Genomic DNA, 23,443 nt, shown 5'->3' on the forward strand with positions numbered 1-23,443 from the left:
CATCTTCCTATGCTATGTCTGTCTTATTTTTGCCCTCACCGTGCGGCTTGTGGGATCTTAGTTCCCTGACCAGGGATTGAACCCACACCCTCAGCAGTGAAAGCGCAGAGTCTTACCCACTGGACCACTGGGGAATTCCCTATGCCTGTCTTTTCTTTGATTTCACCTAGATAGATCCTTTGTCATTCTGTCCTCATCTTTCCCTGTGTTCTTCGTCTCATATTCCTCATAGACTTTCCATAACAGTGACTAGTTCTGTTCATAGCAGGCAAGTTAGGGATTAGCCCCTTAGCCAGGCAGTTCTCATGATGTTATATCTATATAATATGATATATACATATTACACAATACAAATATAAAATTATTATCTACACTCAACAAGTCACTTCCTTCCCCTGAAGAAAATAAGATTTTAATATTTTGTGCTATAAAACAGACTAGCTTTTTTCTCTTACTTGGATATATTATATAAGTAAATAGTAATGAACAGTCATATACAAAGTCTCCTGTTGACTCTGTAAGAGTGTACTTGTTTAATTTTTATTTCTTCAAATATATTGTTTTTACATCTTTGCTAAATTTGTAGCTAAGAAATATCCTTTGCTTTAAATTGCAGTAATTTAAAATGCTGATGAGATTGAACTTTTCCCCATTTGTTTAGTTGTGAATTATCTGTGTCAAGAAGGATCTGAGATTTTCCCCTGCATTCAATGGAACAAGTTAACTTTCACAGTTTAATGGATACTGTTAGAAGACAAAAGACCAGAGACAAAGGACAATTTATTACTAATAGCAAAAACTAGAATGTTAGCATTTTTGCTCTGGTTCCCTGAGGTACAGTTCCCACAAAGTGACAGCAAGAAGGCCAATGATACCCAAATCTTTTCTAATGTACATTAAGCTTATCTGCCTTTTGATCTGGAGGGAGAGACTATAGCTATATAGACATCCTGGCAATAATACTGTGAAACAAAGGCAGTCATTGACTAACTCACAAGACATGCAAAAGTGGAGAGTCCCATGGAGAATTACCTTCCAACAGTCTAGTTAATATCCTTTTCCCACATATCTCTGGGGTCTCAGTTTTTTCTTATTAGTTTGTATTTAGCATTTTACATAATGGAAATACTAATCCTGTTTTCTTTTTGCTGTTAATATCTTTTCATTTTCTGTTTTAGAGATACATGTTTTAAATTTGTAGATGTTTAAAATTTTCTATCATTTAGTCTGACCAACTTTTCATTTATGATTTTTTCTGACATACTTCCCTCACTCTTCTTCACCTCTTCTTTGTGACCCTTTCCCAAATTCTGTTTGTCTTGCCTAAGATTGAAAGGCTTTAGGTGAAAGTGATACCATCTTATTTGAATAATTCACCATTATTTCTTTAGTTTGGAGTTCCTTATCTCCCTTACCTTTCCTTACCTCCCAGGGCCCCTATATTGTTCAACATCTCACTCCACATTTCTGAACTGTGCAAACCTTAAGGAGATTGTACCATTCTAGTAGACTAGAGAGACAGTGCTGGGAGAAGAAATGAAGTGGCATGTGCATTTCCATTTATAGCTGACTTTCTGTTGAATGCTCTGGAATTCTTAGAATATAAACATATCTCCAAGCTCAAGCTGATGATATTTCACTCAAAGTTATTTATTAAAATTAATTTAAAATATTTATTTGTGAAAATACTATTTATTCTATACCTTAAAGTTATCATTTCTAGAGGCTGTTTTGTAGTCTCCATTTTCAAAAGTAGCGCATATACATGTTACGCATTTTTATTTAAAAAGTACTGTATGATTTATTTTTCAGGCGAATAGAAACTGCATAGCAATTGCTTCAAGCCATGATGTTCAAGAACTAGATGTTTCTGGAATTCTGGCTACACAGATCTATACTTGGGTAGATGATGATATAGAAATGGAAACCAAAGGGTACCCTTATACTTTGTTTTTATTCGGTGACATTGCAGTACGAATAATGAAATCCACAGAACTATACCTTTCAAATGATTTTTTAAAGGAATAGTCCTAGATTGTAAGCAAAGTGGAAATTGATATGCTAAAGAGTAAAGAAGGGGTGGCTGGAGCTTTAAAGAAGGGAATCGAGGGATAGAAGAGAATAGGTGAAGGGATCTGAAATTGTTCACATACGAAATTATTATCTGTAAGTTGAGAGTTAAGAGCTGAAGAAAATTAATTTTAAAGGGAAATACAAAGTCATATGTTAGAGCTTTCAGGTATAACAGAAGAAATGAAGAACTGATGGGTTGCTTTCATTCTGGCTGATATTCCTTTGTAGGTCAGAAGATTTCTTGGTTATACATGCTCGTGATGATTTAACAGCTGTGCAGGGTACAACCCCATACACGCATAGCAATCCTGGTACTCCAATTAACATGCCATGGCTTGGTAGTACACAGACTGGCAGAGGAGCATCAGTGGTATGTAAAGTTAAAAATATTTGTGTATAAATGTCCTGTTTTTCTCTCTAACTTAATAGATAAAAGATGATGTAAATTTTTTTTTTTTTTTTTTTTTTGTGGTATGGGGGCCTCTCACTGTTGTGGCCTCTCCCATTGCGGAGCACAGGCTCCGGATGCACAGGCTCAGTGGCCATGGCTCACGGGCCTAGCCACTCCGCAGCATGTGGGATCTTCCCGGACCGGGGCACGAACCTGTGTCCCCTGCATCGGCAGGTGGACTCAACCACTGCGCCACCAGGGAAGCCCTAAATATTTTTTTTTAATTCTTAATTTTTTTAATAAGTCATACTTGTTGGAAATTATAAATTTTGATTCGAAGAATAATATGTTTTCATTTGAAAAGGATAACAAAAATTATTTTAAATAAATAATTGAAAATACAAAGAGCTATATTTTAAGTAATAATTATTTGGAACCAAATTAGGCCTCAGCAAACTACGGCCTATGGGTCAAATCCTGCCTACTACCTGTTGTATCGACAACATGCTAAGAATGGTGTTTGCATTTTTCAGCTGTTGAAAAAAAATCAAAAGAAGAATGGTATTCTGTGACACATGAAAATTATATGAAATTCAGATTTTATTGTCTATAAATAAAGTTTTATTGGAACATAGCCACACTCATTTTTTAAATATTTTGTTTATGGATGCTTTCACATTACAGTGGTAGGATTGAGTATCTGAGCAGAGACTATATGCCCATAGAGTCCAAAACACTTATTATCTAATTCTTTACGAAAAAGGTTTGCCAACCCCTAGTCTAGATAATATTTTTAAATGGTTATCAACTAATAACTGTTAGTTGATGCTGAGACAAATAAATTTTTCTTTTTTTGAACAAATAAAAATGATATAAATTTTTTTTAATTTAAGCAAAATATAATATGCAGATGAACTGAAACAGAATTTTTCTGTAGTAATGGAGGATCTTCTTGAGCCCTGATTACCTAAGATGTGATCCATGTTTATACCCACATGAGATTCCTTTGTTGACACTTAGGGTATAGGAATTGATACACAGAACCAAAGAAACCCAGCACCAGCAGTTCTTTCCATGGCTTTCTAGGTGGTAGGTGGTTTTTGTAAGGGTAATTATTTAAATAAAGGCTCAGTCATCTTTAATAATACCTGATAATATTTTATACTTAATGCAGTTCTTTTATCACTCATATAATCTTATTATCGTTTGAGATATCTGTTGTAGCTGTTGTAATTACTCCTACTTACCATTCTTTAGATTAAGCTTGAGATCCAGAAAGGTCAAGGAATTTAACTCAGGTCACTATCTCAAATTTGTGGTAGAGCTTGTGTTAAAGCCCTCCATTCCCCTTCACTCATTGATTTCAGGTAGGACTGTTTTAAGTATTAAGAATTTGAAAAGCAATCCAGTGATTATTCAAAAGAAAAGAGTTGGTCATTAATAGTTAAATTTTTTCCAATGGACAGATACATTAAAATTCATTTGTAAAACCTACTGATATTATTATCTTTTAAAGAACTTAAAGAGAATATACAAAATATACAAAAAGAAATAATAAGCACTTTTTCCAACTCCATTTTCAGAGAATATGATACAATTCTTCCTGTAACAGCTTTCTTTCTGGCCTCTCTGCTTCTATACTGCTCCCTCTGTTTTATACACAGCAGGCAGAGTTGCTTTTTTCTAAAAGATCATTCAGGTTATCACTCCCATGCTTAAGACTTTAAGATTACCCAGTACAGCTTTAAATCAAGTCCTTAACATGGCCTCTAAGGCCCTATGTGATTTAAACTCTGCCAGCCTCTGCAGCAGCATCTCCCTTGTTTCCACACCTGATTCTCTTTGCTCTGGTCACACTGGCCTTCTTTCTGTCACTTGAGCACATCAAGCTCAGAGCCTTTACCTTGTTTTCTGCTTGAAATACTCTTCTTTTGTTTACCATTCAGATCTCAACTCAAATTCCCAGAGATTTCCCTTGCTTCCTTAGCAAAGGTATCTGCTCCTTCCTACACTACTGCCAGTCACACTGTTATCTCATTTGATCATCATATTATCCCATTTTATCATCTCATCATCAGTTTGGAAATTATCTATTCATTATTTGGTTGTCTTTTTTTATACCCTCTGTAATGCAAGCTCTTTGAGAGATTATGTTATGCCTGCCTTATATATTGATGATCTCTAAGTAGAATAGATCTCTAAGTAGACCATTTAGTAGGTGCTCAGAAAATATTTGTTTATTCTCCAGAGTATTATAATATGGAAATTTACCTTTGTTATTCCTCTTAGGACTGAATTTTCTTCCTATTTAAATGTTAGAAGGACATCTTTTTTAGTTGGGGTCATTGTGGTTTGTAAACATAAGTATTGGGATTATCCCACTCCATCCTCAGGAAAAAGACACCAATATAATAAGGTGGTTCCTTTTTATATGGATCTTCTAAAATAATTAATGATTTCTTTCCCTTATAATATTCTACATATGCTTTCAGAAACTTATTTAACTTTCTTTTATTTTTTTACTCATGATTTTCCTTTGATGCTCTTACCAGAAAAAAAATAATTAAAAGAAAGAACAGGAATCTTTAGACTTTTTCTAAATTAAGAGGGGCAAGGGATTTAAACATGAAGTTTACTAAACAGAAGTAACATTCAGAAGGTTGTTTTTTGTGTGTAGAGAATTTGATCAAATATTTTATTAATCCTATTATTTTATTAAATTATGAATGCTAATGAAAATGAATACTAGTTATGACCAATTTCTGCTGTTTTGGAGTATAACTGCAGCCATATATATCTTTCAGTGTTTCTATCCCTCACTGATTCTGCTGGCCTAGTTCCTTCCCTCCCTCCCAAATCCCCACTTTACTTACAGCTTTAGGCTAATTGAACAATTTAAAATCCAAAAGAACAGTAACAACAAAATATACATGAACTGGTGCTACAAACTTAGGATAACCTATAACTATAGTTACAGTTATAAGTAGGAAATAGTCTATAAATTAAAATTATCCCTTTAATTTCACATATTTAGTTTACTCTTATTTGACAGGCTATGTAAATCATTCAAAGCATAATTTTAAAATGGGTAAATAAATAGTTCCAAACTATCAGTTAAAAATTTATACAGTTTTCTGTTTACCTCTTTTTTTTTTTTCACATGCTTCTGCCTGTCTTTTTAACCTTATACTATTCAGGATTGTTCCAATAAATTTAATGGGATAAGAAAAGAATTGGCAAGAAAGGAGGTAAGACTAAATTCTTGAGGTGAATTTGTTCTTAGATACTAGGTAATGATGCAGAAAATGTATGTACACTTAAATGTTAGAGAGCTGAGCTATTAAATTTCATTTCTGTTACCATGTTTAGTATTTTTAGCACCCATTACGATAGTTATGGAATCATGTAAAAATAAATAAATGTTATTTGAATCTCCTGTCACAATTTAAATTTTTAATACTACTTTTTATTGTAACTGTAAAAGAATGATTTTTCTTTGTTAACAGATGATTAAGAAAGCCATTAATAATGTCAGAAGAATGACTTCTCATCCATCTCTTCCTTACTGTAAGTTGATAATAATTAGCCATTATTTTAAGGAATTTAAAGGAAACTTTTAGTTTCAGTTGAAAGATAGTCAGCACTTTATTTTTTTTGTAGGGAATGTTTGCTAGCAAGTAAAATCACTTCAAAATTGGGTACAAATAGAAAAAGTGATTTTCCTGAATTAATAGAGAAGGCTAACTTAACATGTAAATTTTTAGCATTTTGACTGAATATTTCTGTTATCACATTTTATTTTTGAACATTTCTGGACTCTGCACAATGTTAAATTGTAGTTGATAATTATTGTTTTAATAATTGGATCACTCCCTTTTTTATTACATAGAACAGAACCATATCTGGGTCACTTGTAGCCTCCTCATAATCAGTTTGTATTTTATTAATATTTTGTCAGTTTGTCTTTTATCAGATACACTAATAGTAAGTATAGGAAATGGTTATTACTACATTCTTACATTCTAAGGCAGGATATATTTATTTTTAGTTAATCTTCCTAGGAATCTCAAAAGTTTTTCTTCCTTTAACAAAGATTTAATGGGGAATTTATTGGAAGTATTGAAGCAGAGAAAAAATAATAGAGACAACTTTAACTGGTGGGTTGGAATCAGTATTCATATTGGCATGTGTGTATTCCAGGTTTTTTTAAATATAATTTTTAAGTAGTGCCCTTCATCAAATTGTCCTACTACACAGTAACAAAAATAGTGAAAATAGTGCATGTTAATTAAAAGGTACTCATGTCCTTCCAATTTAATAACCTATAAAAAAATTGTACCACCTTTTTTATGAGAGATGTTTTGATAAAATAGGAGTGGCAAAACCAGTGTTCTTTTCTACCTAATTATAATAAGTGCTGTAAGCATCTGTTATCAAAGTTATATACCAATGTTTAATAAAAGGGTTGAAGAGAACCATATATTTAAGATGAAGAGGGTAACTTCTGTTACTTATGCTAGAGGTATAAAATAATATTGAAAATTAGCCTGTTTCCACTACATCAAATTTATTCAACACTAGAAGTATATGTTTTCTATCCACAAGTCTAATGTAAAGTAAGAACTAAAAACAATCATGAAGCATATAGAGGAAGGAGTCAAAGGTGTTTTATTTACAAAGCTTAAATAATATTAATCCTGCAGCAAGAAAATTTGGCATTGTTTAAAATCTATTCTTACTCTATACAATAGGGTTTAGAAGTTTCCTGAAATATTGAAGGGATTTCATTATTTCTGTCCCAAAGCATGTATCATGACAGGTGACTAGTTTATAAATAGGCTCTACCTCAAGCCCATAAATTTAAATAAAATAATCCCTAGCTTCAAAGGCAATTAATGGACTTATTTTCAGAGTTATTAGGTAACATCATGTAACTTCTGTCTTGCAGTAAGTACTTTCTCTGTTCAGAGAAGAACTACTGTAACTGGCAGATAAGAGACTTGAAAAATTAAATGCTAATTAAATTAATCACTGAAATTTTTTTACAGTATATTTTTTCATGTCATGAACAAGTCTCACAGATAGTAATTTAGTTCAACAATAGGCTCCTTTCATGTACTGGAAATGTTTTGAAACAAGTTTTTTAAAAATTTTACTCTGAATTACAGATACCTCAAAATAGTTCCTTCCTTCCTTTGGAATAGATTTTTAAAAAATCTTAGTCATTGTAAACCAAAACTTTTGGACTTCTACTCCAGGGAAGTTTTTTAGAAGTTAATCTAATAGGTTGAACTGAAATAGAAATGTAAGTCTTAAAAGGAAAACCTTATTTCAAAAACAAAAAATGAATATATTAAGATTTTTAAGGTTGCATTTAACTCTTTCCTTACATGTATATGATGTAACAAACTTTACTTACTAATAAGGAATATTTGCTTAGACAACCTGGTTATAGGAACGTTTGTGGGTTTTTTTGTTTGTTTGTTTTTGTTTTTTAAAGAATTAATTTTTGGCCACATTGGGTCTTCGTTGCTGCGCACGGGCTTTCTCTAGTTGTGACGAGCAGGGGCTACTCTTCGTTGCGGTGCACAGGTTTCTCATTGCAGTGGCTTCTCTTGTTGCAGAGCACAGGCTCTAGGCACACGGGCTTCAGTAGTGTTGCACGGGCTCAGTAGTTGTGGCACGCGGTCTCTAGGGTGCAGGCTCAGTAGCTGTGGTGCATGGGCTTAGTTGCTCTGCGGCATGTGGGATCTTCCCAGACCAGGGATCAAACCTGTGTCCCCTGCATTGGCAGGCAGATTCTTATCCACTGTGCCACCAGTGAAGTCATGGAACCTTCGTTTTTTTAAGTTTTAGTTTATAAGGTTTTAAGAGTGTTTCATTTTACATGTGAGCTACTAATAATTAGGGATTTTTTTCAAATAAATTAAATAAAACCATAAATAATAGAAAAATTTGAGTGGTTTTTAAATGCATCTAGTCCAATTTATTTTTTTTGATTAAGCTAGGCAAGACTATAGAGGAGAGGGAGGATAGAATTAACATCCCTAGTCTCAAGAAATTCTACCCACCCTTCCATCCCAGCCCAGTGTTAAAACATGTCAAAACAGTTGAAGCTCCTTTTTTTTAAATACTTGGATATGAATGAGGGAAAATTGACTAATGTATGACCAGCAATGTGCTAGGTACTTTACTTTTACATACATTAATATAATTTCTCACTACCTCTGTACCACATTAATACTGATAACTATTCTTAATGTAGATTTGGCCCTATATGTTAGGCATATTTCTGAATGATTTATATGAATTATCTCATTTACTTCTCAGAACTGTCCAGTGACTTATATATCATTAATGATATATATCACTATTATAGTGACTTATATACCTTTTACTAGAAGGAAGTAGGCTCAGGGAGATTAAGTAAGTTTCCTAGTAACACACAATTAGTAAATGGTAAAGTAAAGAATTTAATAATTACTTAGTTTGTTCATCTTCCTTAATGAAACAGATAACATATACTTGAGATATCAGATCAGTCACAATAACTATTAGAAATGATTTTTTTTAGCATGACTTTCAAGACCTTGTACAATCTTTTTTTCAGAGAAAAATGCATAAATTTAAACATCAGTAGTATGACTGATAAGAATTGGCTGTTAAAAATCCCAAGATTTTATACTGCTGAACTGAATGAATAAGCATTTTCGGAACTCTAATGGAAAACTGACGAATTCATAAAAGTGCTAACAAAAGATCAAGATGAAAAAAAAATTAATTACATGGGACTGAGTGAACTGATGAGGATGATTATAATTTTTGTGACTTTCTGTTTGAATAAAAAAAAAACCCACAAGGACTCAGAAGCAAAAAATATACAAATCAATTTTCAGAATCAAAAAATATACAAATCAATATACAAAGTAAAGGAGCTGTTACCGTGGAGGATTACTGGACTGAATGTCAATATTATATGACATAGTATGAGTGTGTTTCGTGTTTGGTAATTGCAGTCGTTGTTGCTTTTGTTGTGGTCATCCATTTACAATGCTTGGTGTCAGTTTATTTATCTTTTGTAAAAATAAAATACAGTGTGTGTGTGTGTGTGAAAAAAAAAACCCAAGTTTTTTTTTTTTTTAAATACAGTTGACTTATTAAAGTGTTGTGTTCGTCTCAGGTGTACAACATACTGATTCAGTATTTTTATACATTACAAAATGATCACCATGATAAGTCTAGTTACCATCTGTCACCATACAAAGTTAAGTAACTCCAAGAATTTGATTCTTTATCATAAACGTTATCTACTAAAGGCTGTTAAAACGTAACTGAGATAATTTCAAAAGGAAATAAAGTTTATAGAGGTCTGATTTAATTGCTTCTGTTGTTTTGTGTGAGGATATGTTCTGTCAGATGAAAGAACACCATGTAATCATCTGTTTTTAAGATTGAGAGTATTCAAGTGAAATTTCATACAAAGGTAAATTCATGTGAATTGACTATTATTCATTTCTTAGGTATTTCTTCCGTAAAGATTTTCACATTGGATTAAAAGATAAATTTGCCAAAGATTCCTGAAATAAATTTGCAATTTTTTCCCTCTTATAATGCAGATCTGACAGGAGCTCAAGATGGAAGTGTGAGAATGTTCGAATGGGGCCATTCTCAACAAATAACCTGTTTCCGATCTGGTGGCAATTCAAGAGTTACAAGAATGAGATTTAACTATCAAGGAAATAAGGTAGTATATAAAAATGTAAATAGGGAAAATGGTTTGATTTCATTAAAGGTTTATGAATATTACTCATTTGGGTTTCTGAAGAGAACAGCTCAATGAGCTAATGGTGAAGTATTAATCCATCTTATATGAATTCTTTTTAAAGAAATTCCTCTCAAAACTTAAATTCACTTGGTTCTTCCTGGAAAGACATTATATACATTTCCATTAAAATTCTCTTATATGATGCTTAAGGACCAAATGATTATAGGACCATCTTATATTACACATTTTTTTATTAAATACATCTGCTTACTTTACCCTCTGGGACCTACTCAAAGTATGGTCAAGTACCAAGTAGTAAGTAACATCTGGGAGTTGATTAGAAATGCAGGTTATTGACTCTAGTCCAGACCTATCAAATCACCATCTGCATTTTAGCCAGATACTCTTGTGATTTGTACACAACATTAAAGTTTTGAGAAGCACTGCTCTAGAACAGGGTGTTAACAGACTACGGCCTAGCCACCTGTTTTGTAAATAAAGTTATATTGGAAAACAGCTAACCCATTCATCATTTGTTTTCTATGATTGTTTTCCCAGTACTGCAACAGAGTTCAGGAGAACAAAGACTGTAGCTGGCAAGCCTAAAATATTTACTATATGGGCCTTTTAATAAAAGTTTGCCAACCTGGCTCTTACCAGCTTCACCTCCCGTAATCCTCCTTTCCTCAAACTGCCTCTCTCTGCTCCTCCTATCTTACTAGCACTTTAAACAACTACTGAAGGGGAAATTGGCCTGCTCTTTGTCTTCAGGGCCATGCTTCACTAAAAACATTCACACAGGCCCTAGCTGATGGTTCATCTTGCCTTTCGTTTTCCCTCAACCCCCAAACCTTCCACCCTCCTTACGTGTTACTTGTGTCATGGTGTGCTGCAACCTTTTTGCCTACCACATTTATCAGATGGCTCTTATCATTTCACAGAAGTCAGTGATAATTTTTCATGTAGTTATGAAACAAAATTGAGAGCTTATAATTTCTTAATACCAATTAGCAACATTCTTTGCTCCTTAATGGGAAATTAAGGGGATTTAATCTAAAAGCCTTTAGAATTCTACTGTACTTTCAGCTGTATAACCTATCCATACCACTTACGTGCTCACATTTTTCCGCTTTGGTTTGTCAATGTTACATTGTTCCTAACTAATCTCTGTACTTCGACCCTGTCTCTCTAATGCATTCTTCATGTTGTCAACAAAGTTATATAACAAATAGCATAGGGAATTCCCTGGTGGTTCAGTGGTTAGGATTCACGTGCTTTCAGTGCCGAGGGCGCGGGTTTGATCCCTGGTTCGGGAACTAAGATTCCACAAGCTGTGCGGTGTAGCCATAAAAGAAAAAAGAACAAATAACATAATTATATAACTACACTATAGGTGAGATCATATTGTCCTTTTCAAGAACCTGCAGCCTCCTCATTTTATCCAAAAGCCCATATTCTTTAGTGTGGCATTCAAGTCCTTCTACACTCGGAGTTATTTTATAGATTTTACACTCACTACAACCTTCTATATAGGCTATTTTAAGTCACAACAAACTTCCTTATTGTCTTCCCAAGTCTCTTTGACAGGCAGTCAGCTTACTGTTGATTCACCTTAGCCATGATGGTGCCCAAGAGCACGACACCTAAGCGTGCTATCTCCCTTAGTAGGGAAGCCTACTGGAGTAATTGGAACAGATAACTCATACTACAGTATATCACAGTAATGCTGATCATTTTGTTAAAAGTCATTGGACATTGCAGAAAAACCAAGAGGCTAAAAGGGAGCATTTAGCAGAAAAAAATGACCTGTGAGGAATAATTCCTTGGATTTAGGAAGATCCTACATTGTAAAACAAGAACGGGATTTTATGAACCAAAGGCAGTAGAACAGTAAAGAATTTTTAGAAGTTAAAAACATATGATTCCCCAAAATTAGGAGTAGAGGAACTACTGATTACAAGGGCTGAATAGCAGAATGGAAGTATTTGAAAATCAAGTTTGTGACTGGGAGGTACAAATTTGGAATTTATTCCATGGTGAAAATAATCCAAGAAGTACATTGAGACTAGACCCAGGAAAATTTATAAAAGAAATTTAAAAGATATATCAGAAGAAGAAAAAAGGTGATGGAAGAGAAACATTATATTAAAAGGAATAATAAAATAAAAATTTCCCCAAAGCAAAACATGGAATTTTAGAAAAAGAAGCGCCTACCAAGTACTAAGCAGAAGTATTGAGAAACAGCACATGCCTAGACACAGCCTGATTATTTGACTTTTGTTTTTTTTAACTGAAGGATAAAGAGAGCTTCTAGAAAGGAGTAGGGGTAAAAATGATTGCTTACAACCTCTCCACCCCCCTATCTAAAATTAATGGCATTGGCCTCCTCAAAAATAGAGGTTACAAATAGACAATAGAACAGTATTCACAGAATTCTGATGGATAAGGAATGGGGTTGATGTCTATCCAAACTGTCATTTATATTTGGTGGCAAAATAAACACATTTTTAAGTATGCAGAGAATTAGCACATTCCATATACCCTTTCTGAAGAACGTACCTAAACCTACTCTAGAAAACATAGGATAAACCACAGAAAGGATAAACATCAGACAAATATCTGTAACAAAAATAGTAAACAATGGATTAATATTCCTACTATTAGTCCTATCAGTCAGTTTTGTAAGAAGACAATGAAAAAGAAGACAAAGAATGAACAATTTACCAAAAAAACAAAACAAACAAAACCCTATGCATGGCCAATAACCCTCACTAATAACTGAAGAAATGCACATTAAAATGAGACTTTATTTCTGATAATCAACAAATATTATAATTTTGTAGTACGCAGTGTTGACTAATGTGTAAGAAAAATGGGTGTGTAAATTGATATTACCACTTAGGATTTAATTTTGGCTTCACCTACCAATTTTAAATGATGCCCTTTGACAGAGCTTTTTCTTTTCTAGATGTCTGTCCTATATAAATACTCAGAGGTGTATATGCAAGAATGTTCAAAACAGTACTTTTTATTATAGGAAAAATTGGAAATTCTATAAGGAAAAGCTTTAAAAAGTTACAATGCAACTATATAGTGTAACTGCACAGCACAAGAATGAGGTAGATTTATAGATACCAATGTGAAAAAAATGGCTATAATAAGTAAAAAATGTAACTGTAGAACTGTATATTATCATCATAATTTTAAAAAAACCTTGTATCCTTGTATGTATGAATGTTTGAATATTCATAGAACAAGTCTGAAAGGGAACGCTATCAAATTGTTAATAGTTGTTATATCTGTAGATGGGAGAGGGCAGGAGTCCGAATTAGACATTTATTTTAAGATCTGTATCATATACTCCCTTACTGGATTATTTTGTCATCTTTCCAGTCAAAATGCTCTGAGTTTCCATAGTGGAATTATTTTACTGTGATAAACTTTGTTTCATTTTCTGCTGTTGTTTACATGTTTTTCTTGTTGTATATCTCTGGAAGTCCTTACTTTGTCTTTTTTAAGATGAACAGTTTTTTTATCTTATATATGCTAAAACTTTGTCACATGGCTTAATGTGTAAATCCAGTATTCTATTTTTGGAGTATTTACAGAGAATATACAGACTGTGCTGTTGGTTAGTATAATAAATTGAGTGTCTGATGTTAGTTTCCTTTATATCCACCCTGGAATTTTTTAAAGCAATAGCTAAATGTTTTTCTGGACTAGATCCATGCATAGGTGAAGTGAAAAGTCAAGCAACTTATCAGTCAAATGTTTAAGAGTTAAAATATGAGATTCACAGTGAGGGTAAGGGTAAATAACGTGCTTTTTTATTTGTATTAAATACTTTTAAATATTTTTTTTCTCTAAGTTTGGAATAGTTGATGCTGATGGATATTTAAGTTTGTATCAAACAAACTGGAAATGTTGTCCAGTTACTGGAAGTATGCCTAAGCCATACCTGGTAAGCCAAGAATTCCTACCTTTAAAATTTTTTGAATTTTTATTTTAAAGAAACCAAGAATATATACTTGCAAGAAATATCAAAGCCAAAATATAAAATCTGTCTAGTCCTGTGTATTCAATCACTTTACTATAAGTTTCTGTCCTTGTATTGTGTTGAAAATTACACTGTGAGTTATAAAAATCCTTAGTCTCTGGTAACTTGGAGAATAAACCTGTATGAAAGTACCTGTTTCTGATGGCAAGGGGAGATCAGATATGTGGTTACTCAGAGGCAGGGGTGGAGAGGGGAAATTGGATGGAGGCAGTCAGAAGGTACAAACTTCCAGGTAAAAGGTAAGTAAGTACTGGGTATGTAATGTACAACATGATTAACATAATTAACACGGCTACATGTTATATATGAAAGTTGTTAAGAGAGTAAATTCTAAGCATTTTCAGAATAAGGAAAAATATTTTTTCTTTCATTTTATATCTGTGCGAGGTGATGGATGTTACTAAACTTATTTCATGATGTATGTAAGCCAGAACATTATGCTGTACTCCTTATTTAAACGTATGCAGTGCTGCATGTTAATCATTTCTCAAAACTGAAAGGAAAAAAATAAAAAGAAAACATAAGAAAAGTAAAAAAATCTTTTTAATTAGTAAAATTAATTAAAAATGCAATGATTAGTCAAGGGATAAATAAAATAAAAAGATGTTAAAAAAAAAAGAAACCTGTATAGAACCAACATGGTAACTCTGGAGACCCATGAGTTACTCAAGCCCTTTTCTAGCCTCACTAAATGGCAGTGGCTATGATACCTAAAAAGAATGATCAACAGACCAGTGCATTTGGTTGTTTTTCTGCAGTTATTATCCCTTATGAACAAAGTAGAAAGGGTATCCTATAGCTGGTGCTATTTTCTTGCCCATCTCTTAAAAAAAAAAAAAAAAGATGCATCTCTATTCAGGACCACACAGGTTCAGTGAACCTTCCGCAGCTTCATAGAACACTGAATTTATATTTGATGGATTCTTTAGTGAAGCCCTTTATAAGACTAAGTAATATCTATCAAGAAAAAAATTAAGAATATGGGTTAAAATTCCAGTAATTCATCCAAGGTTAAATGCTAGAATAAAGTACTGGTCTAAGTGAAAGCAAGCAAGGGAGTGTTGGTGAGGGTACCTTGAAAGAATATTTATTTTTCCTCATATTTTCATTCAGGCAACAGATTAAATGTACAGGTGGGCCTTGAACAACACAGGGGTTAGGGACACTGGACACCTCACCCCCCCAAGTTGAAAATCTGCATATAACTTTGCAGTCACTCCTCCATATCCATGGTCCTGCATCCACAGATTCAACTAACCTTGGATCATGTAGTACTGTAGTATGTATTTATTGAAAAAAATCTGTGTATCAGTGGACCCATGCAGTTCAAACCTGTGTCGTTCAAGGGTCAACTGTACAGGTTTATGTTTCTTAGGGGACTGCCTTTGTTTTAAAACTTCTAAAAAGACAAATTGGATTAAAAATGAACATTATTTGCTCTTGGGGATTAAAGTAGATTTTGTTTTAAAGACATATCATCTAGCCCAGCTGCAGTGGTGGTTGGGGGCAATGGGGAAGTGACTCACAGGAAAACTTTTTCATATGATGATTTTGACATATTTTAAAATTTTATTTTTTATTGAAGAGAAACATCTGAACAGACATAACTTGGAAGCCTTTATAACTGACTAAACCTCTTATAGTAGTTTGTTATTGTTTGATGGAATATTGAGAAACATTGTAAAATTTCTAATTTGTTGACTATTAGTAATATGTTTTTATTCACATATTTGAAAAAGTATTTGAAAGCTTAAATATTTCTGAAAATAAATAATTCAGTCTGAGATCATCTAAAATGCTAGTTTTTGTTTTCTAAGACAAAAATTTTCACAAGTATTCTAAGAAAAATGTTTGAACTTAACTTTCTTTTGTTTCCCTTTGAACTTTTGGTTGAACAAAAGCGGAGGCCATAAAAGGTCATAACGTATGCATCTTATTTAAATGGTTCAGGGAAAGTTGTGTGTGTGTGTGTGTGTGTGTGAAAGAGAAGAAGAGGCAAAACAAATGTGCCAAAATGGTAAACATTGGTGAATCAGGGTAAAGGGTATATGAGAGTTCTCTATTACTCTTGCAACTTTTCTAAAATCTGTGGGGGAAAGAACACAAGGATTTAAGTAAGCCACAAATTACATGATCGTTTTTTGATTAATACATCTACCTGCTTATAAAATTGTTTGTGACAGCAATAAACATGTGTTGTTTATAACCATTCCAGACTTGGCAGTGTCATAACAAAACAGCCAATGATTTTGTCTTCGTTAGTTCCTCCTCTCTGATAGCTACAGCTGGTCTTTCAACTGACAATAGGTAAGAGATTATAACTGAAATTGAAGTCTGTGTATGTATAGCTAAGCTTTATTTTTTAATTGCTTAATGTCCTTATATCTCAATAATGTCATAATTACACCTTTAAATATTTTTATTTAAAGAGACTTGTTTCTTAGAGCTTTTTTAGTGTTTTAATTGTAAAGCTAAGGAAATTCTGGTGACATTAAAGACAATCCATTCCTTCTGGATTTTTAGTATTCTAACGTTAAGACTTCAGTGTACGATAAAAGAATTTGATTGTTGGTAGAGTTTTTCTCCATATTATTTGCTATGTGTTAAGAAAGCTTGAGGCCAAAAAAAAAAAAGAGTATTATTTATTGGCCATGCTACTTAGTTAAACCCTTGCCACAGCTTTATTATATCGCATTATCAATGTTTCACAGTAAGAACACAAGAAGCTGAGTTGTATAATAACTAGTAAGTGACAGCCCATCCCCATCTCCCCAAATAGCTTAAATATGCAAAAAAAAGTCTCCTCCCTCCATGTCCAGGCACACTTTTTACTTCCCTCCTACAGCTGAGTTCTGTGATTAAGGCCTTCTGAGGTTGCTGAGCTTTTGTGTTTGTCCTGAGGCCTCACTTTACACTCAAAGTGGGAATTTTAGGAATATGGAGTTTTCAGCCCATTTTTCATACAAATTCTTATACACATTTGTGCCTCCTTTGTAACTCACAGAATGGAGTAGAAGCTGCTCCCTTTTGTAGTAGGAATAAGTTTTCTTTGTACTCAAGAAAATTCGGTGTGTCCTGCTACTTATGTATGTGAGTCGAACTATTAGATTAGAAAATCAGTGAATACAGGAAGTGGTTTCCATATTCAGACTTCATATAGTACTCCTTGTAATTATATGTTAATCTAAAGTTATTCAGTTTGGGAAGCTATTAGTTTTTTAAATTTTTGTCTAAAAATTAATCATACATAAATATATTGGTTACTTGTATTCGATGCTTTATAAATTAAGAACTTTCTGTGTGAGCAAGGTTCAAGTGAGCTATAATGAGACATATTGCTTTTTTTCATTGAAGTATACTTGATTTACAACATTATATTAGTTACAGGTATACAGCATGGTGATTCAGTATTTTTGCAGATTATACTTCATTATAGGTTATTACAAGATAATTGTTACAATTCCCTATGCTATACAGTATATCCTTGTTGCTTATCTATTTTATATATAGTAGTTTTTATCTATTAATTCCATATTCCTAATATGTCACTCACCCGTCTTCCCCTCTTTGGTAACCACAAGTTTGTTTCTATATCTGTGAGTCTATTTCTGTTTTGTATATACAGTCATTTGTCTTTGTTTTTAGATTCCACATGTAAGTTATATCATATAGTATTTGTCTTTTTCTGTCTGATTTATTTCACTTAGCATGATATTCTCTAGGTCCATCTACATTGCTGCAAATGGCAGTATTTCATTCTTTTTTATGGCTGAGTAGTATTTTATTGTGTGTGTGTGTGTGTGTGTGTGTGTGTCACATCTTAATCCAGTCATCTGTTGATGGGCACTTGGGTTGCTTCCATGTCTTGGCTATTGTAAATAGTGCTGCTGTGAACATTTGGATGCATGTATCTTTTTAAATTAGTATTTTCATTTTTTCCAGATATGTACCCAAGGAGTAGAATTGCTGGATCATATGGTAGTTCTATTTTTAGTTTTTTGAGGAACCTCCATACTGTTTTCCACAGTGGTTGCACCAATCTACATTTCCACCAACAGTGTACAAGGGTTCCATTTTCTCTACACTGTCTCCAGCATTTATTGTTTGTAGATTTTTTTGATGATGGCCATTCTGACTGGTGTGAGGTGATAACTCATTGTTGTTTTGATTTGCATTTCCCTAATAATGAGTGATGTTGAGAATCTTTTCATGTGCCTGTTGGGCATCTGTATGTCTTCCTTGGGAAATTGTCTATTCAGATCTTCTGCCCATTTTTTAACTTTTTTTTTTATATTGAGTTGTGTGAACTGTATGTATATTTTAGGTTTTAACCGCTTGTCAATCATCATTTGCAAATATTTTCTCCCATTCAGTAGGTTGTCTTTTCGTTTTGTTGATGATTTCCTTTGCTGTGCAAAAGCTTTATGTTTAATTAGGTCCCATTTGTTTATTTCTGCTTTTATTTCTTTTGCCTTAGGAGACTGATCTAAGAAAATATTGCTACAATTTTTGTCAAAGAGTGTATTGCCTATGTTCTCTTCTAGGAGGTTTATGGTTTTCCATTCTTACATTTAGGTCTTTAAACCATTTTGAGTTTATTTTTGTATATGATGAACAGAAATGTTCTAATCTCATTATTTTATATGTGGCTGTCCAGTTTTTCCACCACCACTTGTTGAAGAGTCTGTCTTTTCTCCATTGTATATTCTTGCCATCTTTGTCATAGATTAACTGACCATAAATGCTTGGGTTTATTTCTGGGGTCTCTGTTCTCTTCCATTGATCTATGTGTCTGTTCTTGTGGCAGTACCACACTGTTTTGATTACTGTAGCTATGTAGTATAGTCTGAAGTCAGGGAGTGTGATTCTTCCAGCTCTATTATTTTTTCTCAACATTGCTTTGGCAATTCAGGGTCTTTTGTGATTCCGTGCGAGTTTTAGGATTATTTTGTTCTAGTTCTGTGAAAAATGCCATGGGTATTTTGATGGCGATTGCATTAAATCTGTAGATTGCTTTGAGTAGTGTGGCCAATTTAACAATATTAATCTTCCAGTCTGAGAGCACAAGATACCTTTCCATTTCTTTGTATTATCTTCAGTTTCCTTCATCAGTGTTTTATATTTCAGAGTATAGGTCTTTCACCTCCTTGGTTAAGTTTATTCCTAGGTATTTATTCTTGTTGATGTGATCTTAAACAGGTTGTGTTTTACTTTCTTTTTCTCATATTTCATTATTAGTGTATAAAAATGCAGATTTTTAAAATATTGATCTTGTATCCCGCACCCTTGCTGAATTCGTTTATTAGTTCTAAATTTGGGGGGTGAAGACTTCAGGGTTTTCTATCTAAAGTATCATGTCATCTGCAAATAGTGACAGTTTTACTTCTTCCCTTCCAATTTGTTTTTTTTTTAATTAAAAAAAAAATTATTTACTTTGGCTTCACTGAGTCTTAGCTGCAGCATGGGGGATCTTTAGTTGCGGCATGTGGACTTCTTAGTTGCGTCATGCAGACTTCTCAGTTGTGGCATGCGGGATCTTTATTTGCGGCACGTGGACTTCTTAGTTGCGGCATGTGGACTCTTAGTTGCGGCATGTGTGCACTATCTAGTTCCCTGACCAGAGATCAAACCCAGGCCCCCTGCATTGAGAACATGGAGTGTTACCCACTGGACCAACAGGGAAGTCCCCTTCTCTTCCAATTTGGATACCTTTTATTTCTTTTTCTTGTCTGATTGCTGTGGCTAGGACTTCCAGTACCATGTTGAATAAAGTGGAGAGAGTGGACATCCTTGTCTTGTTTCTGAATTTAGTGGGCAGGCTTTCAGCTTTTCACTGTTGAGTATGATGTTGGCTCTGGATTTGTCTTAAATGGCCTTTATTATGTTGAGGAATGTTCTCTCTATACACACTTTGATGAAAGTTTTTATCATGAATGGACATCTCAGTAGACAGTTTTTTTGTGTATTTTGAGATGATCATGTGATTTTTATCTTTCCTTTTGTTAATGTGATGTATTACATTTATTGATTTGCAAATGTTGAACTATCCTTGTGACCCCAGAATAAATCCAACTTGATCATGGTGTATGATGCTTTTTATGTATTGTTGGATTCAGTTTGCTAATATATTTTGTTGAGGATTTTTGTATTTGTAGTTATCAAAGATATTGGCCTGTAATTTTCTTTTTTTGTAGTGTCTTTGTTTGGTTTTAGTATCAGGGTAATGGTGGCCTTGTAGAATGAATTTGGGAGTGTTCCCTCCTCTTCAGTTTTTTTGGAATGGTTTAAGAAGGATAAGTGTTTGTTCTTCATATGTTTCGTAGAATTCCCCTGTCTGGTCCTGGACTTTTGTTTCCTGACAGTTGGGTTTTGGTGGGGTTTTTTTCCCCTTACAGATTCATTTTCGTTTCTAGTGATCACTCTGTTCAAACTTTCTGTTTCTTCTTGACTCATTCTTGGCAGGCTGTATGTTTCTAGAAAATTGTCCATTTCTTCTAGGTTGTCCAATTTGTTGGCATATAACTGTTAATAGTATTATAGTTCTTTGTATCTCTTTCGTATCGGTTGTTATTTCTCCTCTTTCATTTTTTATTTTGTTTATTTGGGTCTTCTCTCTTCTTCTTGATGCGCTGGATAAAGGTTTGTCAATTTTGTTTTCTTTTCAAAAAATCAGCTCTTGCTTTCATTGATTGTTTTTGTTGTTTTTTTTTAATCTCTATTTTGTTTATTTCCTCTCTGATCTTAATTATTTTCTTCCTTCTGCTGACTTTGGGCTTTGTTCTTTTTCTAATTCTTTTAGGTGGTAAGTGGTAGGCTGTGTTGTTTATTTGAGAAGACCTGTATTGCTATGAACTTCTCTCTTAGAATTGCTTTTGCTTCATCCCATAGATTTTGGGTTGTTGTGTTTCCATTTACAATTGTCTCAAGATCTTTTTTGACTTCCTCTTTGATTTTGTCATTGACCCATTGGTTTTTTAGTAGCATGTTGTTTAGTCTCCATGTGTTTGGGGTTTTTTTCCATTTTTCTTTCTGGAGTTAATTTTTAGCTTCATACTATTGTGGTCAGAAAAAAATGCTTGATACAATTTCTACGCTCTTAAATTTGTTGAGGCTTGTTTTGTGACCTAGTATGTAATATGTTCTGGAGAACATTCCATGTGTGCTTGAAAAGAATGTGCATTCTGCTGTTTTGGGGTGTAATATTCTGTACATATCATTTAAGTTCAGCTGGTCTATTGTGTCACTTAACACCACTATTACCTTACTTTCTCTCTGGATGATCTGTTCATTGATGTTGGGGGGGTGTTAAAATCCCCTGCTATTACTGTATTATTGTCTATTTCTCCCTTTATGTCTATTAGTATTTGCTTTATATATTTAGGTGCTCCTGTATTGGGTGCATATATGTTAACAAGTATAATATTCTTTCTGTGTTGATACCTTTATCATTGTATAATGTGAGACATATTTATTTTTATTCTGTTGTTAACTTCTTGTGTCATTCAATAATCTTTTTTTTTTTTCCAGAAACATATGTTTGTGGGACACTCTTGTAGCACCTGCCAATAGTTTAGTCCATGGTAAGTTTTGAAAGCATTTTATGAATCACAAACTCATAAAGTAAAAGTGATTTTTAAATGGATTTTTTTTTTAATCACACTTAGTAGCCTGTGAGGTTTATTTTTGACCATGGTGGCAAAGTTTCAAAGAAGAAAAAATGCTGTATGTGTAATTAACTCTTCACTGTACTTTAATGAACATAGATAATATAAAAATCATTTGTTTTTGCTTTGAATCTGATAGCACAGGTCCAAACATCAGTTACAGTATTATATCCCCTCACACCACTCTTACTCAACTTTGTACTTGAAGTTCTAAATAAAGCAATAAGACAAGAAAAGGAAGTAAAAGTTATCCATATTGGAAGGGAAGAAATAAAACTGTTTATGCACAGATTACATGATGGTGTAGAAAATCCCAAAGAATACAGAAAAAAAACTGCTGGAACTGATGTGCAAGCACAGCAATGTCACAGGATACCAGGTCATTATACTAAAATTAGTTGCATTCCTTTATCAACAATGAACAATTGGAATTTGAAATTTAAAAAAAAATTACTATTTAAAATAGCACCCAAAATAATGAAATACTGAAGCATAAATCGAAATATTTATAGCATCTGTTGGGAAAAGCTACAAAAAAAGTAAAAGAAAAAAATATCTAAATAAATGTTCATCATGTTACAGATTGTAAAACTTGATATTGTTAGGATGTTACTTCCTCACAACTTTATAGATTCAGTGGAATTCTAATTAAACCCCCAGCAATCTGTTTTGTATATATCAACAAACTGGTTCTAAAGTTTATGTAGAGAGGCAAGAGACCTAGAATAATGCATACTGAATAAAAACAAACTTGGAAAACTCACATTACCTGATTTCAGGACTCACTATAAAGCTACAGTAATCAAGCCGTTGTGGTACTGGCTGAAGAATAGACACAGATTAGAGAGCCCAGAAATAGACCCACACATAAATAGTAGACTCATTGCTAATAATGGCACAAAGATAATTCAGTGGAAACAGATAGTCTTTCAACAAAAAGTGCTAATAACAATTGGGTGCTTATATGTGGAATAATGAACATAGGTACAAACCTTACCCCTTTCACAAAAATTTACTCAAAATGACTCATGTAAAACATGTAAAAAGAAAACTGTAATACTTCTAGAAGGAAATATAGGAGAAAATCTTGGTGACCTCGGGTTTGGTAATGAGATTTAGATACAACACCAAAAGCACAATCTATTAAAGAAATGATATATTCAAGATTTTTTTAAATTACCATTTTTCTCAATACCTGAATAGGAAATAAGCATATAAAAGATGCTCAACATCAGTAGTCATCAGGGAAATGCAAACTAAATTCACCATAATTTATCATACTACTCTGTATACTGAAATGGCAAAAATTAAAGGTTCTAGACTACCAAGTGTTGGTGAGGATATGGAGAAACTGGAACCCTCATGATTTGCTGATAAAAGTATAAAACAGTACAACTGCTTTGGAAAACTGTTTAGCAATTTCTTAGTGAAGTTAAACATGCATGTAGCGTGACCCAGCAGTATATAGTTTTACATATGTACCCAAGAAAAAT

The 23,443-nt window shown here is 33.3% G+C and overlaps 1 protein-coding gene across 16 annotated transcripts in view; it reads left to right on the top strand.

The window, feature by feature from the left end:
* Nucleotides 1-23,443, top strand: part of DMXL1 (Dmx like 1) — a 132,531-nt gene that overhangs the window by 104,234 nt on the left and 4,854 nt on the right. For 11 of the 16 annotated variants that reach the window (XM_089909203.1, XM_089909201.1, XM_089909202.1 and 8 more), the window contains 8 exons: nt 1,813-1,934; nt 2,302-2,443; nt 5,971-6,031; nt 10,081-10,208; nt 14,098-14,190; nt 16,502-16,593; nt 21,814-21,866; nt 22,090-22,329. In XM_089909203.1, the coding sequence (XP_089765329.1) occupies nt 1,813-1,934; nt 2,302-2,443; nt 5,971-6,031; nt 10,081-10,208; nt 14,098-14,190; nt 16,502-16,593; nt 21,814-21,866; nt 22,090-22,329 (931 nt within the window). Of the gene's footprint in view, nt 1-1,812; nt 1,935-2,301; nt 2,444-5,970; nt 6,032-9,074; nt 9,838-10,080; nt 10,209-14,097; nt 14,191-16,501; nt 16,594-21,813; nt 21,867-22,089; nt 22,330-23,443 lie in introns of those variants that run through there. The other 5 variants (XM_089909215.1, XM_022590634.3, XM_022590641.3 and 2 more) reach the window with 3 other exon arrangements.

Source organism: Delphinapterus leucas, chromosome 3, assembly GCF_059928025.1.
Source record: "Delphinapterus leucas isolate spDelLeu-1000000601 "Yukka" chromosome 3, BTC_Dleu_Yukka2, whole genome shotgun sequence".
In the NCBI taxonomy this organism is placed as follows: domain Eukaryota; kingdom Metazoa; phylum Chordata; class Mammalia; order Artiodactyla; family Monodontidae; genus Delphinapterus; species Delphinapterus leucas.